The sequence below is a fragment of the Astyanax mexicanus genome, chromosome 13 (genome assembly GCF_023375975.1).
Source record: "Astyanax mexicanus isolate ESR-SI-001 chromosome 13, AstMex3_surface, whole genome shotgun sequence".
In the NCBI taxonomy this organism is placed as follows: Eukaryota; Metazoa; Chordata; class Actinopteri; order Characiformes; family Acestrorhamphidae; genus Astyanax; species Astyanax mexicanus.
Genome location: NC_064420.1, coordinates 24,580,566 through 24,599,594, shown reverse-complemented (window position 1 = coordinate 24,599,594; position 19,029 = coordinate 24,580,566). Strand labels below are relative to the sequence as shown.

General features: G+C 36.8%; 1 protein-coding gene across 3 annotated transcripts in view; it reads left to right on the top strand.

Moving 5' to 3' along the window:
- Window positions 1-10,008, top strand: part of LOC125780657 (selection and upkeep of intraepithelial T-cells protein 5-like) — a 472,342-nt gene extending 462,334 nt beyond the window's left edge. For all 3 annotated transcript variants that reach the window (XM_049463186.1, XM_049463185.1, XM_049463184.1), the window contains exons 16-19: window positions 2,197-2,367; window positions 3,622-3,756; window positions 9,153-9,312; window positions 9,918-10,008. In XM_049463186.1, the coding sequence (XP_049319143.1) occupies window positions 2,197-2,367; window positions 3,622-3,756; window positions 9,153-9,300 (454 nt within the window). In that variant the 3' untranslated portion in view covers window positions 9,301-9,312; window positions 9,918-10,008. The remainder of the gene's footprint in view (window positions 1-2,196; window positions 2,368-3,621; window positions 3,757-9,152; window positions 9,313-9,917) is intronic.
- Window positions 10,009-19,029: the final 9,021 nt, after the last annotated feature.

Here is a 19,029-nt window from a genome sequence, read left to right as displayed (position 1 = left end):
GATATTTATCTATCTATTTTGTATATTCTATTTCTTATATTGTATTCTTTTCTTTATCTATATATCTATTAATAACAGCTCTTTGGGTGTAAAACTGCATTGTGAGATCACAATTTCGTTCCACCTCATGTACCACATGTGATGCGAATGACAATAAAATCTCCTTGAATCCTTGAATCCTTGAATATAGCCCCCTCCCCTTGCGCTCACACAGTCTATACTACAAACTTTTACTATCTACACGTCTATAGCTCTTAAACACGTTTTTCAGCCTCAGTTAGTATAGCCCCCTGAGACTGTACCTCTTCATCTGTTTGTTTTAATTTCTGAAGAATATCATTCTTCAGAATGTCGAGCTCAGCTTTTTAACATCCTTTCTAATTTCATTTTGAAGCTCCAACAAGTTTTGTTTTTTAATGTCTAGCATTGCTCGAGCTGTCGTTTAGTCCGCTGCAATTTTCGCATTCTTCAGTCTTCAGTCTCCTTCCCTCCTGTTTGTTAGTTGACCTCTCTCTTTTTTTACCTAATTTCACCTAGATTTAAAAAATAATAATAATTGGTGAGATCTCAGTTTTAAACATTTTATTTAACTCAGCTTGATCTCCATCACTTCCCAGAGTCTTATTATTTTTTAAATGACTGATTGCATTGTCCAACTCTTCTTGTTTATTATCATCATTTAGTAGTTCATTTTGATTTATTCCAATTGAAGGTAGATCCATCTGCTGAAGGAAATATTTAATCTCCTCAGGGTCCTTTAAGGGAGGTTGTGTGTATAGTTTCTTATTAAAATTCAGAAAGTCTTTCTATATCTAGTGGGTTACTTGAAACTATTCCTGTTTGTGAGCTCCTAATCTTATAAATGGCATTTAAAGATATTTGTTGTTTCCGCAATTTCCTATTATGGTTGAAATATAACACTGGAACACAGGAAAGGGAAACAGGTAAGTAAGCTCAGTCAAATTAGAGCAGATAAACTGTAGCACCATCATCTGGACTTTTCAAAATGAGAATAGAAAAGAAATCTACTCTCAGAAAACTGCAGTACTGCATATCAGTACAGTATTAATGAGTAGTAGAGTATTGCTGTGAACTGTTCTGTAGGACTGTAAAATGTTTTAAGTTTGTGGGAAATGTATTCATACTTTGAGAAGAGGTAACATTGATTTGAACGTAAAGTTTTATTTTGCAGGAGAATTGAAGGGTTTTGCCCTCTGTGTGTTTGTTTGATTTGTGTGTAAAGTTCTGATAGTATGAGGCAAGCTTTCAGAAAATGTGTGTAGACAATCCAGAAAAAAACTGTCAGTAATTTAATGAAGAATTTGTTCTTCAATACTTGATACCTCTTGAAAGGAATAGTTGTGCCAGAATAAGGGAGGGAGAGGAGTAAGAATGGGTGGTTGTGTTCAAGAAGAGTAAGGATTATTTTTGTGTTTGTGTATTTATTTTTTGTACATATGGGATTAAAGCTAATGACATTTTAATAACATTTTTGTAGAGTTTGGCAACAATTTTATGTCCCTACCTTTTTTAATGAATGTCTGCCTTTTGTCTACTACATAGTTTTGTAAAACACTCAAGTAACATTTTGAATAAAAAGTTATACAAAACAACAGTGATGCTGTTTCTGTAATGTAATAACTAGCTTTTATTATTTTAACAGTGGTAGAGAGGTAGTTGTGTTGCTGTATTTAGAGTTTAGAAAAAGTACCTCAAGTACTGGTAAACACTTTTTTAGCAAATCTGTAAAGAAGAGTGGACCAAAATTCCTCCACAGAGATGTAAAAGACTCATTACCAGTTATTGTTAAAGCTTGATTGCAGTTGTTGCTGCCAAGAGTGGAACAACTTACTAACAACAAGTAATTAGATTTAGGGGGCAACCACTTTTTCACTTTTTCCAGATCGGATTTAATAGATTTGTCTCTTAATAAATGAACTTTTTTATATTTACTCAGGTTATATTCTGATATGAAAATGTATTTATTAATCTTAAAAATGGAAGTATGGTGCAAAAGCAAAAACAAAAGAAATCTGTAGGGGCAAATATTATTTCACAGCACTGTAACTGGAATTTCACTCCATTTGTTGATCTGTTCTGGTTCTATGTGATCTAATTCACCCTGTGATTTACAGACAAAACTAGGTTTTCATGATCTCAGTTTTACTCTTTGTTAATGTAAGTTTGTCTCTGCAGGCTGGCTGAATGCAGTATTAAGAAGGAAGGCTTCACTGCTCTGGCTTCAGCGCTAATTACAAACCCCTCATCACCTTTAGAAGAGCTGGATCTGAGCCGTAATGAACTAGAAGAGTCAGAACTGGAGCTGTTACCCGAGCTAAAGGATACATTTCCTAAACTGAAAGTGAAGTAAGTTGCTGAATTTCTGTTTCTTTACTGAAAATAAAACTGGTTTATATTTAAACTGTACTATTTGCTTTTCACACCACATGACTGAACACACACTGAAAAGCTCTGTGTCATTCAGACAAATTACATTTACTAATATGGTAAAGAATTTTGATTTTAATGATTTATAAAAATGAGTTTTCTGGAACATTGAAATGTTGACGTGAGCCAATGAACCATGATATGAGACAGTCAGACACTAATGGAAATGATCAAATTATTTAAATGGTAATCAGATTTTTAAAAAATGATGTTTTCAAAAAAAATCACAATGATTCTGTGGCACTTATTGTTCTCCAACATTTATGGAGGCCAACAAAAGAAGAACTCATGAACATGCAAAATCAGAGTAAAATTGTAAAAATGTCTCATTTATTGTAATTTTCTAAACCTAAAACTGGAGGGATTTCGTCTCATTTGATTTATTCTTCTGTCATTTACGGTTAATTAGTTAATCAGTTTTGCAGAATCTGAATTTTACTGAGTATATTTTACATGGAAAAGAAGAGAGGATGAATTACACACACACACACACACACACACACACACACACACACACACAGACAAATACACACACAATGTGATTCATTGACACATGGTGGATTCTTCTTGGTCAAAATGTAAACACCTGCAGTGGAATGTTTATCAAACCCCACATGTTAAAAGATGAAACAACATTGATGGGGACTGAATGGCATCAGGGTTAGTCAGCAATAATGATCCCCTACTCAAGTCTTTCTGCTAATGTTTCTATTTGTTATATTAATCACCTGATATGTTGCAGTGTAGATACTGTATTTAAGACAGTTTGCTGAAGACATGTCAACAAAAGACATGGATTACTGGAACCATGTCCTATGGTCTGATGAGACCAAGATTAATTTGTTTGGTTCAGATGGTAAACACTTCAGGGGCAAACACTTTCACACAGGCCTAGAGTGGTTTGAATTGGTTAGATTTTTCTCTTAATATTGAAAAAAATGGCACTGTTTTTATATGTACTCAAGTGATATTAAAATGTATTTGTTAATCTTAAAAATGTAAGTATGATGCAAAAACAAAATAAATTTGTAGGGGACAAATATTTTTTCACAGCACTGTAACTGGAATTTTGCTTCATTTGCTGATCTGTTCTGGTTCTATGTGACCCAATTCACCCTGTGATTACAGACAAACTAGGGTTTCCATGATTTCATGATGAGTTTTTCTCTGCAGGCTGGATAAATGCCGTATTAAGAATGAAGGCTTCTCTGCTCCGGCTTCAGAAAACCCATCATCACATCTGAGCGGTAATGGAAAAAGAGAGTCAGAACAGAAGCCAAATGATACATTGCCTAATCTGAATGTGAAGTAAGTTGCTGAATTTCTGTTTGTTTACAGAAAATAAAACTATGTTTTTTATTTAAACTGCACTATTTGCTTATTACTCCACATGACTGAACACACACTGAAAAGCTCTGTGTCATTCAGACAAATTACATTTACTAATATGGTAAAGAATTTAGTTTTTAATGATTTATAAAAATGAGTTTTCTGGAACATTAAAATGTTGATGTGAGCCAATGAACCATGATATGAGACAGTCAGACACTAATGGAAATTATCAAATGAATAGTGAAGCCACATACTAATATATCTACACAGATGGGCATGGTGGTCTGAAAATGAGGTGTGTTCAGGTACATTTCTGGTGTATTCTTGACATTGGAAAACACAGGTTCACCACCGACTGAAATAAATATAGACACAATCAACCGACAGACGATCATTGCTATCTTTGCAATGAATTGTGAACACAGAGGCCCGTGCCCAAAGCGCATACATCCATAAACTCGCAGTTACGCACAAACTCATAGCGTGTGCCAATTGGCAGCTATGCAAACTTTTACATCAACTATAAACAGAATACAAGATAAAAAAAACATTATTGTTCATGGTTTGTGCATCTTTCGTTAATTCATTAATTTTCTTTTCCTAATCCCGCAATAGAAAAACAAAGAAAAAACACGTTTTCCTACTTTGAATGATTTAATTATTATTTAATCCAGGAAATCGTACTGTTTTCTACACCGTAATTAAACTTAAAACATCAAAATACAAAAACAGAATATGAACAAATAGAAATTAAAATAGCAACATTTTTATATTTTTTGTGTAAGTAAGTTTGTATAAGTGTGGCTAATTAGGGTCTGGGCTGCAGATTTTAGCACAAACTGAAAGTTTTAATACAGGGTTATTTATTCTGCTGGTAGATATAGCGTAGACCTGTAAAGTGAGGATGAGTATTGAACAATTTTGTGATTTAATTAAAACTATGATGCTGAGATGTTTATGGGCATTGTGAACCTGGGTGTTTAGAGAGGAAATTCTGAGGCTAATGTAAGAGTTCTGCACAGATTATGGCTTGAGAAAAAAAATGCAGTACATGCAAGATAAAATCAACCAACCAATAAGGATTATATTTTCAGTAGTAAATGGTAAAATGATCAGGATGTATCATCAGATATTAAGGAAACATGCTGAGTTAAAGCACTGGCAGCTCTTGTCAGCAGGGCTTCCACCCCCAAGGTGGCCCGTAGATAACAGTGAGCAAGTGGTGCTGCAGCATGGAAGCTAGCACGCAGGCTGGATCAGTTAAACCTCAGCTGCTACACAGCCTATAAAGCCTCAGCACGTCTCAAAAAAGCTCAGTGACCAAAGAAGGTTTTGAAATTGAACTGCTGTAGCTATTTCACACGCTCACACTCATTTCCTACTGAATGCTCCTATATTTAAAAATGGTTTATTATTTTATAGCCTTTGGTGCTACATCTGAAATATGATCTTATTTTTGTGTTTCTGTTTAGTTTATATAATGTTTACAGTTTGAACAAAATTCAGCTCTTGAATTTTAGCTCTTTCTTTCATTAATCTCACAATACCCTCTCTGAACATCCAGGTTCCCAGTGCGCATAAAGATCTCAGCATATGTTTTCCCGTTCTTCACCATAGTTTCAGTTAAATCACAAAATGGTTTAATACGCACATCCTAGCTTTACTGTCTCTGCTATCTACCAGCAGAACAACATTAAAACTTTCACTTTAAATTCTATTTGTTTATATTATGTTTTTCGTATTTTGATGTTTAAAGTTTAATTACAGTGTAGAAAACTGTAAATGTTTTTTTTGTTTGTTTTTTTTTTTTTACATATGTACAGTAGTCTACATAAATAGTGGAAAATCCACCTGCATGAAAGCTACCTTTTCCATCAGAAAGTAAAAATCACACGAAAATAATTACAACCATCATTAATTTGTCTCTTTTAGCATGAAATGTTTACTTTATTGTAATCACTACTGAAACAAGACATTTCTTCTGTGCCTACAACTGATAAAACAGCGTGTTTACAGAGTAGCACTGTTAGCCCTCACCACCAAACAAGCACAGCATGAAATAATATTAAAACAAAAACACACTATCAGTAAAATCAGATTTTACAAGCTCCAGACTAAAATGTATATTTCAGTTTGGGGCAATTTACTGCAAGCTAAGCTTACAAACAGCCATATTTTACACCTAACATGATATATTTACACAATTAACCCGCTCGCTAATGCTAATCTCAAATGCTAATCGCTGCTAGCTTCCACCTGCTAGCCTACAGCTTTAGCAGTTAAAACAAACACTTTAACTCAACTTATTGTTGGGAAAACCGCACTACCCTCTGCGCCACCTCCAGTGCGTTCTTTTGATGGAAGCCCGAAGTAGAGATAAGTTATAGAGAGACACGATACTTGATCTTCAGCAAAATAACAATTTATTAAAACAGAACTCTGGGAACGACTTCCACTCACAAGGAGTTCAAGAGAAGAAGTTCAAAGATTATTTCACAGACATTAGCATTTATAGACAAACCCCACCTCAGGCTCAACGAAGAAGGCACCTTGGTCAGTTCCCCAAAAACTGGTTCTGGCTGGTCTTGATCAGAAGTTTGTATGTCAAAATCTTTCTTACGCATACCGTAGGACTCAATCCTCTTTTCCTCCCAACGATTTTTGGGGCCTTTAAGCTCTAACAGCCAGATCTAGCAAGTAACTGATATTTACGACAGAGAGGTATTTTAGAGAACTGTCTCAGCTGCCTTCCTCCGCTCTGCCGGTAACATGTCAACACCTTCCCTTTAGCTGGCCTCTAGGTCAGTGGGGCAAGCTTTATGTCAAGTTATGTTGCCTACCATAGTATCACACCTTTATTCATAATGCATTTGTTTTATACTTCATTAACTTGATTAAGTCAAGTCAAGTCAAGATTAGTATTAATTATAGTAAAGTTATTGAGTATAGTAGAAATTTCAAAGCATATTTCTAACATTTCTAACCCTTATTGACATTTTAAGCTCCTTACAAAACAGAAATACCCACTGATTTACTTTACAATCTGTCTTTATCTGGTACTCATCAGAGCTTCTCCGGTACAGCACAGACGAACAGCACAGAAGATTCGTTTGAATGAACAAATCTTTTAAGTGAATGGATTCTAATGATTCAGTTCATCATAAAGAGCTGCTGTGCCCATCACTACTAGTTATCTTCTGTAAAGAATTAACCAACTCCAAATAGTGGGTTTTTGTAGTCCTTGTAGAATTGTTAGAACTACATACAGCAGGTCGCAGTTCTTGAAAGAGGGTTGGTCGCGGCCATCTAGAAAAACTTACAGAGTCTGGTTTGAGCTCAGAGGACCTCTGGCACAGACACGAAAGGACCGCTATTCCTCCTATTACACCTCAATGGAGCACTGCAGTGAGTTTCAAGCTGTAATTTCACTTCTTTAAAAAGTTTAATAATCAAGGAAATCCTACCTAGTGTGCCTTTAAATGACCTTCACAGCATGACCGCAGGAGTGCTGTCAGCTTTGCTGCAGAGATTGAAGAGGGTCAGTGCTCAGACCATACACCAAACACTACATCAAATTGTATTGCATGGCTGTCACCCCAATAAGGAGCCTCTTCTGAAGTCTGTACACAAGAAAGCTGGAAAACAGTTTGCTGAAGACACGTCAACAAAAGACATGGATTACTGGATCCATGTCCTATGGTCTGATGAGACCAAGATTAATTTGTTTGGTTCAGATGGTCTCCAGCATGTGTGGCAGCAATCTGGTGAGGAGTACAAAGACAAGTGTGTCACGCCTACAGTCATGCATGGTGGTGGGAATGCCATGGTCTGGGGCTGCCTGAGTGCAGTAGTTGTTCAGGCGCATGAACTCCAATATGTGCTGTGAAATACTGAAGCAGAGCATGATCCCCTCCCTCCGGAAACTGGGTCGCAGAGCAGAGTTCCAGCATGATAATGACCCCAAACACACCTCTAAGACGAGCAATGCTTTAATGAAGAGGCTGAGGGTAAAGGTGATGGACTGGCCAAGAATGTTTTCAGACCTAAACACAATAGAACATCTTTGGGGCATCTTTAGGCAGAAGGTGGAGGAGCGCAAAGTCTCGAACCTGTGAAGCTCTGGTAAACTCCATGCCCAGGAGAGTTAAGGCAGTTTTGGAAAATAATGGTGGCCACAAAAATATCTTCAGGAAATTTCACTAAGGGTGTACTCACTTTTGTTGCCAGTGGTTTAGTCATAATGGCTGTATATTGAGTTATTTTGAGGGAAGAGTAAATTTACACTGTTGTATAAGCTGCACACAGACTACTTTTCATTGTGTCAAAGTGTCATTTTGTCAGTGTTGTCCCATTAAAAGATGTACTTAAATATTTGCAGAAATGTGAGGGGTATACTCACTTTTGTGATAAACTGTATTTTCATGTTGGTGCTCCCTATTGCAGATCTCTTGCATGTGGTTGAAGTGATTCATAGACCTGATTCTGAGTATTTTCTCTGGTGATGTTTTATCTAGCCTTTAATGCAGCCATTTTCATTTGTTAAATATTTCATCTCATATATAAAAATGATTTTTCTTGTTCCCTTAAGTTTTTAATCATATTGAATGAAAGCTCAGTTGGCGCTAAATCAATATTACAACATATTAAAATATGTAATTCGATTTTGAACTGTTTAGGTAAGAATCTTGAGTTTTTTTCTACCAGAAAGGGAAAACAGAAACTGTTTTTTATTTTCTAGGGTCAATTTGCTGTATTGACCTTAAGATCAGGCCAACTTGGGTTCTGCAGCAGGACAATGATCTGAACACCAGCAAGTCCACCTCAGAATAGCTCAAACAAAACAGGCCTAGTCAGAGTTTAGCTGAAATGCTGTGGCATCTTAAACAGGCAGTTCATGCTCAAAAACCCTCCAATGTAGATGAATTAAAACAATTCTGTAAAGAAGAGTGGAACAACATTCATCTACAGAGATGAAAGACTCATTGTCAGTTATCAGTAAAGTTTGATTGCAGTTGTTGCCAGAGAGAGTGGAAAAAACAAGTTATTAGGTTTAGGGGCAAACACTTTTCACACAGGACTAGAGACTGGACTTTGAATTGGTTTGATTTTTCTCTTAATAAACAAAATTGTCACTGTTTTTTATATGTACTCAAGTGATATTAAAATGTATATTTTAATCTTAAATATCTAAGTATGATGCAAAAACAAAAGAAATCTGTAGGGGACAAATATTATTTTCACAGCACTGTAACTGGAATTTCACTTCATTTGCTGATCTGTTCTGGTTCTATGTGACCCAATTCACCCTGTGATTAAAGGCAAACTTGGTTTTCCATGTTTTACTATTTGTTAATGTAAGTTTGTCTCTGCAGGCTGGATGAATGCAGTATTACAGATGAAGGCTGTGCTGATCTGCCTTCAGCTCTAAACCCCTCATCACCTTTAAAAGAGCTGGATCCGAAAGATAATGAACTAGAAGAGTCAAAACAGAAGCTGTTAACTCATGATACATTTGTCTAATCTGAAAGTGAAGTAAGTTGCTGAATTTCTGTTTGTTTACAGAAAATAAAACTATGGTTTACAATTAAACTGTACTATTTGCTTTTCACACCACATGACTGAACACACTGAAAAGCTCTGTGTCATTCAGACAAATTACATTTACTAATATGGTAAAGAATTTCGTTTTTAATGATTTATAAAAATTTGTTTCCTGGAACATTGAAATGTTGATGTGAGCTAATGAACCATGATATGAGACAGTCAGACACTGATGGAAATTATCAAATTATTTAAATGATAATCAGATTTTTAAAAATGGATGTTCAGAAAAAGAATCACAAGAACTCTGTGGCACTTATTGTTCTCCGCCATTAAATAAGCCAACAAAAGAAGAGCTCATTAACATGCAAATTCATAGTAAAATTGTAAAAATGTCTCATTTATTTTAATTTTCTAAACTTTAAACTTCTAAATGTATTTATTATCCTGTCATTTACAGTTGATTACTGATTTTCATAAGAATCAGTATAATATGGTGTTTTACAGTTCAGTAGAGTTAAGAGTGAATTTACTGTGTTAATAACAGGAGACTGTGATTAATGTGAGCTTAACAATGTCTTTTTTCTGTTTTGTAGAATCTGAATCTCAATGAGGATATTTTACATGGAAAAGAAGAGAAGATGAATATGAAGTGTACACACACACACACACACACTCACGCACACACACACACACACACACACACGCACACACAATGTGATTCTTGTAATGTGTTCTTGGTCAAAAGTTAAACACCTGGAGTGACATGGTTTGTAAACCAACCCCACATGTTTGAAGATGAACCAACATTGATGGGGACTGAATGGCATCAGGGTTAGTCAGCAATAATGATCCCCTACTCAAGTCATTCTGCTAATGTTTCAATTTTTAATATTAATCACCTGAAATAATGGAGTGTAGATACTGTAGATATGTTCAAACTGTTCGGTTCCAGTTGTATCTGTCTTGGATAAGATTAGGATTAGGCAGGAAGTGAAGAGTCAGTTTGTAAGATAGCTAGCTAACTGTGATGGCTAGAGAAGTGGGACAGAACATCTTCAAAACATCAGGCAGGTCTTGTGAGGTGTTTCCAGTATCACAGTGGTGTGAACAGCAGTTCAGTATTAATCCGCTTTAGTTTAGAGAAGTGTGTTTAAGTTCAGGTGAGCTTTATCAGGTGTCATTTTTAACTTCACCACTAGAGAGTGAGGAGCAGTGAGAGGTTAGGGGCTCTATCTTACACCCTGTGCAAGGCGTGTCGTGATGCTCATTGCTATCTTACACCTTGTCAACAGTCTATTTTCATGCCTTCCACCTGCATTGTTTAAATAGTGAAGCCATTTATTAATATATCTACACCAAAGGGCATGATCTGGAAGTGAGGTGTGTTTAGGTAAATTTCTTGCGTATTACTATCTTGACAATGGAAAACACAGATGTGCCACAAGATGAAATAACATTATTGTCTATGGTTCGTATATCTTTAGTAAATTCATTACATTTCTATTTCTAATCCTACTTTGTTTTTTTGTTTGTTTATTATTGTGGCTAATTAGGGACTGAGCTGCAGATTTTAGCACAAACTGAAAGTTTTAATACAGGGGTATTTATTCTGCTGGTAGATATAGCGTAGACCTGTAAAGTTAGGATGACAATTTTGTGATTTAATTAAAACTATGGTGCTGAGATGTTTATGCGCATTGGGAACCTGTGTGTTCAGAGAGAGAATTCTGAGGTTAATGTGAGGAAGTTTTTCACAGATTATGGCTTGAGGGAAAAAAAAGTACTATGTATAGCAATTTGGAGCTTCCTGTGGCAAATGCAGTATGCCAGCCAAATCAACCAGCTTTAAGGATATTATATATCAAGTCTTATATTTTCAGTAGTAAATGATAAAATGATCAGGATGTATCATCAGATATTAAGGAAACATGCTGAGTTAAAGCACTGGCAGCTCTTGTCAGCAGTGCTTCAGACAGTATGTGCCTATTTGGATTGTTCAGTGCATCACGTATCTGTGTTTGTTTTGGCCCCTGACTCCGCCTGCTACTCATTCCCCAACTAACTCCACCCTTGAGGTTGCCAGTACACAACAGCCAGCAAGTGGTGCTGCAGCATGGAAGCTAGCAAGCAGGGCTGGTTCAGTTAAACCTCAGCTGCTACACAGCCTAAAAAGCCTCAGCATATCTCAAAAAAGCTCAGTGACCAAAAAAGGAATAAAACGAGTCAATATTGGCAGGGAGTTTCACGTTTTCTTGCTCGCAGGGCGGACAACTCTCTGTAGTGTTTTGAAATTGGACTGCTGTAGCTATTTTACACACTCATGCTCATTTCCTACTGAATGCTCCTTTAATAAAAAATGTGTTTCTGTTATATTCCTATAATGTTTACAGTTTGAACATGATTTAGCTCTTAATATTTTGCTCTTCCTTTCATTAATCTCAAAATACCCTCTCTGGACACTGAGGTTCCCAACGCGCATAAAGATCTCAGCATATGTTTCCCCGTTCTTCACCATAGATTTAATTCAATCACAAAATGCTACAATACACTCATTCTAGTTTTACTGTTTATGCTATCTACCAGCAATATAACTACCCTTGTTTCAGGCTAAGACTTTTGCCACTAACAAGTTTCACTTAAATGTATTATTGTTCATATTATATTATGTTTTTGTATTTTGATGTTTTAAGTTTAATTAGAGTCTAGTAAACTGCTTGCTTTCCTTGAACCAAAATATTTAAATATATTTAAAATAGGAAAAGGAGTTGTTCTTTTTTTTTCTATGGAAGGATTAAGAATGGAAACCCAGTTATTGAAAGGTATACAGACCCTAAATGCACACAAAATATAGGTCACTGTTATATTACTTAAATTACCTTAAATGACCTTTACAGCATGAACCAGCAGGTCAGCTTCCTCTGCTCAGAAGCGAGGACAAATCATTGAGCTGCGCCATTAAGATAGCAATTCGCTATATTAGTCGGAGCACACCTGGCTCTTAAAAGGAATGGCAAGAAACACACTGATTGGTTTATTTCACATTACACCCAAAACACACCAGTGATAAATTAAGAGAATTAGTACATGTGTTTTGCATGTTTCGAGTTGCGCAAGGCATACTTTTTCTGTAGTTACGATAGCAAAGACACACTGACACACACTAAATCATGCTGTGTGGTGCACAGTTGATTGGTTGGCTATAGATTGCTAAAATAGGGCCTTATATAGCTGTGGGAATTCCTCACTGCAGTTAAAGACCACCGTCTTATTTTTCATGTTTGTTCTCTGTATAAATAAAGGTAAAACTAACAGGAAGCTGTGCAGCAGTAGTGTTTTAATGTAAATAACCTCTCTGTGTTCTACTTTGTATTGTTTTTTATTAACATTGACTGATGTCATCGTGTTACATATGCATATAATCATGTTACATATTCAATACATATAGTAAGTAAAATATCATTTAGGGGTTTAATGTCAGGCAGAAAATGTAGAAAAATTCTGGCCTGTTAAGGGGTTTAATGCCTTATTCTCTGGTTTACTCTGCCTTTCAGTGATCATTTTCAGTAAATCATAAATAATGAAAAGTGAATCGGTTCTTTTCTTGAACTTCTTGATTCTTAATTCCAAATGGGAGCACGCACGGGGGCGGGGCTGATGTCATCACTGATATTTTTTATATATATATTTTATAGAGATTTTCTGGGCTCTTCTGTCAGACAGCTTACTGCTCACAATGCATAAATTCCATAAATCTATTATGTTTTTATTTGAAATTAAGAATAACTAACACATTGTTAATCTTTTCAGTTTTTTTCTTTTATTATTAATACAAAATACCATATTTCTTCTTGTATTATTCCATTAATTCCTAATGTTTGAGGTTTTTGCTGTGATATTATTTCAGCATTGAGATATTTAGGCATGTATTGTATTAAAAGTCATAACTTTTTTTTGTATTGTGACAACACTTTGTTAGAGTTTGTTACTATATACACAGTGTGAATTTAAGAAATAAAACTCATCTTAAAAAAGGAAACAGATTGGTAGTTCATTATTAAGTGAAATGTCTTATTTTTTCTTGTGTATTTATAATTGTTCTTAATCCAGGCAAAAATATATTTTATCCGATTAATTAAAGGATGTTTTAGTAGAATACTCAATTAGTAAAATGTTTGATAGCTGCAGCCCAAATATCAACACACAGACCGACCAATTACAGCACAGATAGCTTCTTGCACTCCAGTTTAAACAGTTGTTTGTATATACTGTATACAGTCTATGTTTCACACAGACGCATCGCTCTCGACTCGTCTCAACATCAGTTTCTGATTTTAAAGGACAAACACTGATGCAGTAATTCAAAATACAGGTAACCCAAACACAAGTACTGCGTTAATAAATAAAATCTGTCAGAGGTTTAGGAGTTCTTAAAGCTTTTTCTGATCCATTTTATTTAACTTCTGTTTCATTTTATTTTATCTTATTCTAATAATCTGGGATTATCAGATAGATAAGCGATAATGATCAAAAGTAAAACAAAAAGGTGGGAAATATTATATAATCAGGAGATTATATATGACAGTTCACTATTCTGAATTTGAAGAAATAAATATTTCTACTAATTTACTACAGTATAGTGTGATTGTAGTACCTACTGCTGGAAATTACATTAATTAATAAAAAAAAAACCATTAATTTTTATTAAACACATATTTATTCATGATAATACTACTGATAAAAATAACACTGCTATTATAATTAAGCAATAATACTCAAGAGGGATTGCTTTAGATTGACACAGCACTGCCAATATTACACGTTATTGCACAAACCTTAAGTGTATTATTATTAATTATTTTACCACAGTTTCATTATCACTGTTTATTTAAACATTTTGAGTTAAAGAGGATGAGAAAATACCAACTGCTTGGTTATAAACACTCCGCGAGTTAAAATAGATCAAAAGCTGCTCTGTTTGTAGCTGCGCTGTTGCTAGGTTACCTGTATGTTGTGGAGTAATACATGGAGAGCTTCGGTTACAGTGCATTACCAGCTGATAACGGCACTTATAAAACGCCTTTCAGCCAATCACATTGCAGGGTTAGCACTAACTGTGGTATACGTAGTAGTAGTAGTAACAATGCCTACATTATTGCTACTACTATTATTTTTTATCAAAGTAATACAAATAATGCTCATTTTATTTCAAATTTAAGTAGTCTTATTGTCAATACTGCTCTAGCCCCGAGACTCTGCAGTCTCCTCCCTGATGGCAGCAGGCTGAAGGAGCTGTGTAGTGGGTGGGAGGGATCTCCTGCCAGACGGAGGGCTTTCTGTGTGAGGCGGGATTTGTACAAGTCCTGAAGGGAGGGGAGAGAGGTGCCAACAATCTTCTCAGCTGCTCTCACGATGCGCTGGAGGGTCCTGCGGCAGGATGCTGTGCAGGCCCCATATCACACGGTGAAACAGCTGGTCAGGATGCTCTCGATGCCCCCTCTGTAGAAGGCCGTCATGATGGGGGTGGGGGCAGGGGTGGTTCTAGCCATTTTGGGGCCCTAGGCAAAATATAAACAAGGGGCCCTCATTCTTGAAACACACATAAACCAAATAACTAGAGATGGAACGATCGATCAGCAGTGTATCGGTATCGGCCAATTTTCAGCCAAAATACGGCAGATATTCTTCTGATTTTAGCCGATCTGATTCAGGAGTTTAGGGTTAAGCAGTTTATCAGAGCTGTGTGTGGATGTAACTGGTGAAACCGGTGAAACTGCTCGCTCACAGGAATCTGCAGTTCCTCATCCAACCACTAATCGGAGCTGCAGCAGCAGCAGCAGCAGCAGCACAAGCCCCACTGTCTTTACTCAGTCAGAGCTACAGCCCAGCCACGGGCTACAGAGCTCAGCTGAGCCAGTCTGGAGCATTTTTACAGTCTCTAAAGTTCATCTGTGTAAAAAATAAAGGTTGTAACCCCACTAAACGGATAATACAGCTCGCTACATCTTTCAGCCCAAGCAGCTAACAGCAGCAGTTTAGAGCAGCCGTCATGGAGTCACTGCTCGGATTACATTATAAACAGGTCAGTTAGCGCACTGCTAACCTCATGATGTTTATAACTACGGAGTTTAGTGGACACACCGCGCTGTCAAAGTGATGTTTATTAACGTCATTAAAACAGATTTTGTCAGGTATTGTCTTATAAATATTTACACATAACTTATATCTCTCCTAAAAAGCGTTTATTTTGGTCAGTAACACTCGTGTTTATTTACTATCAGTGTAAATGACTAGCGTTTGCTTTGGTTTGGATGTAATTAGGGGAATCTGTACCAGGTTTGTCTGGCACCTGTGTGGCATTAAAGTGGCATTTGGCCCCGCCCAATATCGGTATCGGCGATCGCACTGATCGGTCTAGGAGGTGTAAAAAAGGAGGTAAATTTTGGTAAATTCTTTCGCTCTGTGCCCGTTTCTTTTGTTTAGCAGAACCACTTTCATAACTCCGCTTCATTTTCACTGTGACAGCTGTCACTCTAGTCGCGTACAGTTCCCGCTGTTTTGGTTTGAAGTCAGATCGTGTGGCACGTTGCTACGTCATCATATTATGTACTAGTCCAATGCAAGCAACAGAGGGGGCTATGTGTGTTTGGACAATTAGTATTTAGACATTAGTTCGATATTGTACTGATATTTCTGTTTTTTTTTTTTTACTTTACATAAGTAACAAATTAACATTGTTTTTGGTGTATTTACTGTAACTGGGATGGTCAGATTTGGGGGCCCCTATGGAAGACAGATTTGGTTGAGGCCCTAGGCAAATGCCTAGGTTTGCCTAATTAAAGAACCGCCTCTGGGTGGGGGCTCTTGCTCTTCTCAGCTTGCGGAGAAAGTAGAGACGCTGATTTGCCTTCCTGGCCAGTGATGCTGGGTTGGTGCCAGGCCCCCAGCTTTTCCCTTCCAAATCGTGCCCCCGGAAGTGTGCTGCTGAGGCATGAGAGGACCATTTGAGCAAAGCTATCCATTCACTTTCATTCATTTCGGGGTGTCTTTGAACCAATAATAAATGCATTTCCAAGCCGTTTTCGATTATGACACGGCCCGTGTTCTTTTTTACAAAGAACACATTTTCTGTCATTTTATCCATAAGATTAATAATCTGTTCATAGCTTTAGAAAATAAAATTTTTATACAACTATGCTAACGATGACGTAAAAAAATATTTGGAGAAGTTGCTCCTCTTAATATAAAAGTACAGAGCTGACTGAATTAGAACAAGGTCAAAGTAACCTCTTATTATGCAAATATAATACTACTACTAACAGTGATAATACATTGTAGATAGTAAGATAGTAGTAAATAGAAGTAAGATAGACTATGAGAATTATAATTGTAATTGTATATAATTGTAATTTATATTACACATTTATTATTCTCATTACAGAGTTTCTAAATGCTTGTTATATAGACAAATTATGAATATTCTTCAGTAAATCCGTGGACTAATATTGGATATCAGCAATTCTAGGTTATATATGCTGTTCATTCCATGAAAGAGACAGAATGGAGCTTTCCTCACTGTGGAGTAAATAGTTCTGTGCAGCTCCTATTAACAGTATGGTTGTTTGCACGGCACGTGGAAGATTCGCGTCATGCTGGGGCCTGCGCAGTCTCTCACTTTCCAGGTTAATGCCCCACGAGAAGCCCATCAGGAAGTGACACGATTGGCCTCACCTGGCTCCGTTGAAATCAGCGGGATGGCTTGGTCCAGTTAATATATACTGTCAATGGTTGGTGCTCCAGGAGTGCTCACCCAGGAACTTGGTGCTGCTCACCCTCTCCACAGCAGTTCCGTTGATGGACAGAGGAGTGTGCTGTGTGTGAGTTCTCCTGAAGTCCACAACAATCTCCTCGTCTTCTCTGAGTTCAGAGAGAGATTGTTTTGTTATTGTTGTTGCTATTAGTAGATTTATTGATATTAATAGAAACACCCTGTGACGATGCTCGCCGAAATCCCATACAGGGAGTAAGTGTAACCTAGTAGTGGATGGAGGCAAAAAGTCCATTTGAACAGTGAGATTTAATACACACAGTGAAAAAGTGCAAAAAAAACTTCTTAACTAAAAGCAGTAATAGGTCTTAGAATTCACTTAGTACCTGCACCATCTCCACACAAGCAGGTGTGTCCTACAGAGCCCCCCCTGGTCACCAACACCCCCCCTCCCCCAACACTTCTTGTGGGCCTAGCCCCACCCCCTTAACATAGGTCAAACCATTATTTATTGCTCCAGTGTTGTGCTGACCCACTTTAATACAGTTTAAAATCAGCAGAATCAAAGGCCTTGTGGCAGAACAGGTTGAAATAAACATAGTTTATACAATAAACAAATTTCTCTGTACAAGACTGGGGGGGGGGTATTATTGATTGACTGATTTGCATATAGTGAGTGTCTGCATACCAGTTCGGCTCAGTTTTACTGCGAGCACACTCTCGGCCTTTATCAACTCTTTGGCTCGTTTTCTGTGCTACAAATGCACCCTCTTGCTGTTTATCAACTCTTTGGTCCGTTTTCTGCACTACAAGTGCACACTCTTGCCGCTTTTAGACTATTTTGCCCGTTTTCTGCGCTACAAGTGCTTGCTCTCGCCGCTTTAGATCTTTCTCTCTCCCACACACACACACACACACACACACACACACACACACATATATATGGAGTTAAATCAGTGTCACCAGAACCTGAAACAAAAAAACATGATTCTTGAAAATAAAGAGTGTGTAATCTGGTGTTCTTGAAAAATTTACCTTCAAATATTTAGATATTTAAAATTCAGGTATTGAAATTTCAGATAAGGACTGTTTTAAAAAATTCAGGTACAAAATTTTTAAGTAAAAAAAAAATCATGTAGCAAAAAAATAATTCAGGGATTAAAAATTCAGGTTGTAAAAATTCAGGTTATAAAAATTCAGGTCGAAAAAATTCAGGTTATAAAAATTCAGGTTGTAAAAATTCAGGTAAAAAAAATTCAGGTCGAACAATTTCAGGGAAACATCCGGGGTACACAGAATGACCAATCAAGCGCAGAGCTAATGGAGCTCACAGCGGCCAATCACAACACAGCTCTGAAGCCTGTGGGAGCTGCGTCTTTTTTCACCTGTGGAGAAGCTCCGTGGCAGCTGCTGGGAGAACACAGCTCCTACAGTCGTAAGTAAACTATAACTTGTTTACTCGTCCTCACGTTCGTAAAAACTCTTAAAACTAGTGTTTATTGTTGAAATGGTTGTGTGTTCATGATTGGAAGTGGCTCAGAGCGCGAAATTACGTTAGGTTAGGAGAGGAGAGGGTCAAGTTAGCTAAGTTTAGCTTAGTTAAACCTAATTTAGCTTACTTTAGGCTAGTTTAGCTTACTTTAGCTTAGTTAAGCCTAGTTTATCTTAGTTTGGGTTAGTTTAGGTGAAGTGATGTGAGGCAAGGTGAGGTTACGTTATTTGAGTCTAGTTTAGCCCAGTTTAGGTGAGGTGTCTTATGTGTTGTTAGGTAGCTGGCATTGAGACTGGGTGACTGGATGAAAATAAACAGTGAGTAAATTAGCTATTTAATAGATATGTAGAGCGTCCTCTTATCTCTGTGGTTTATTATTTTAGTTAGTTAGATATCTTGTGTATGTAACTATTGAGGTTCGTACACCATGCTATTGCCAGATTCCCCA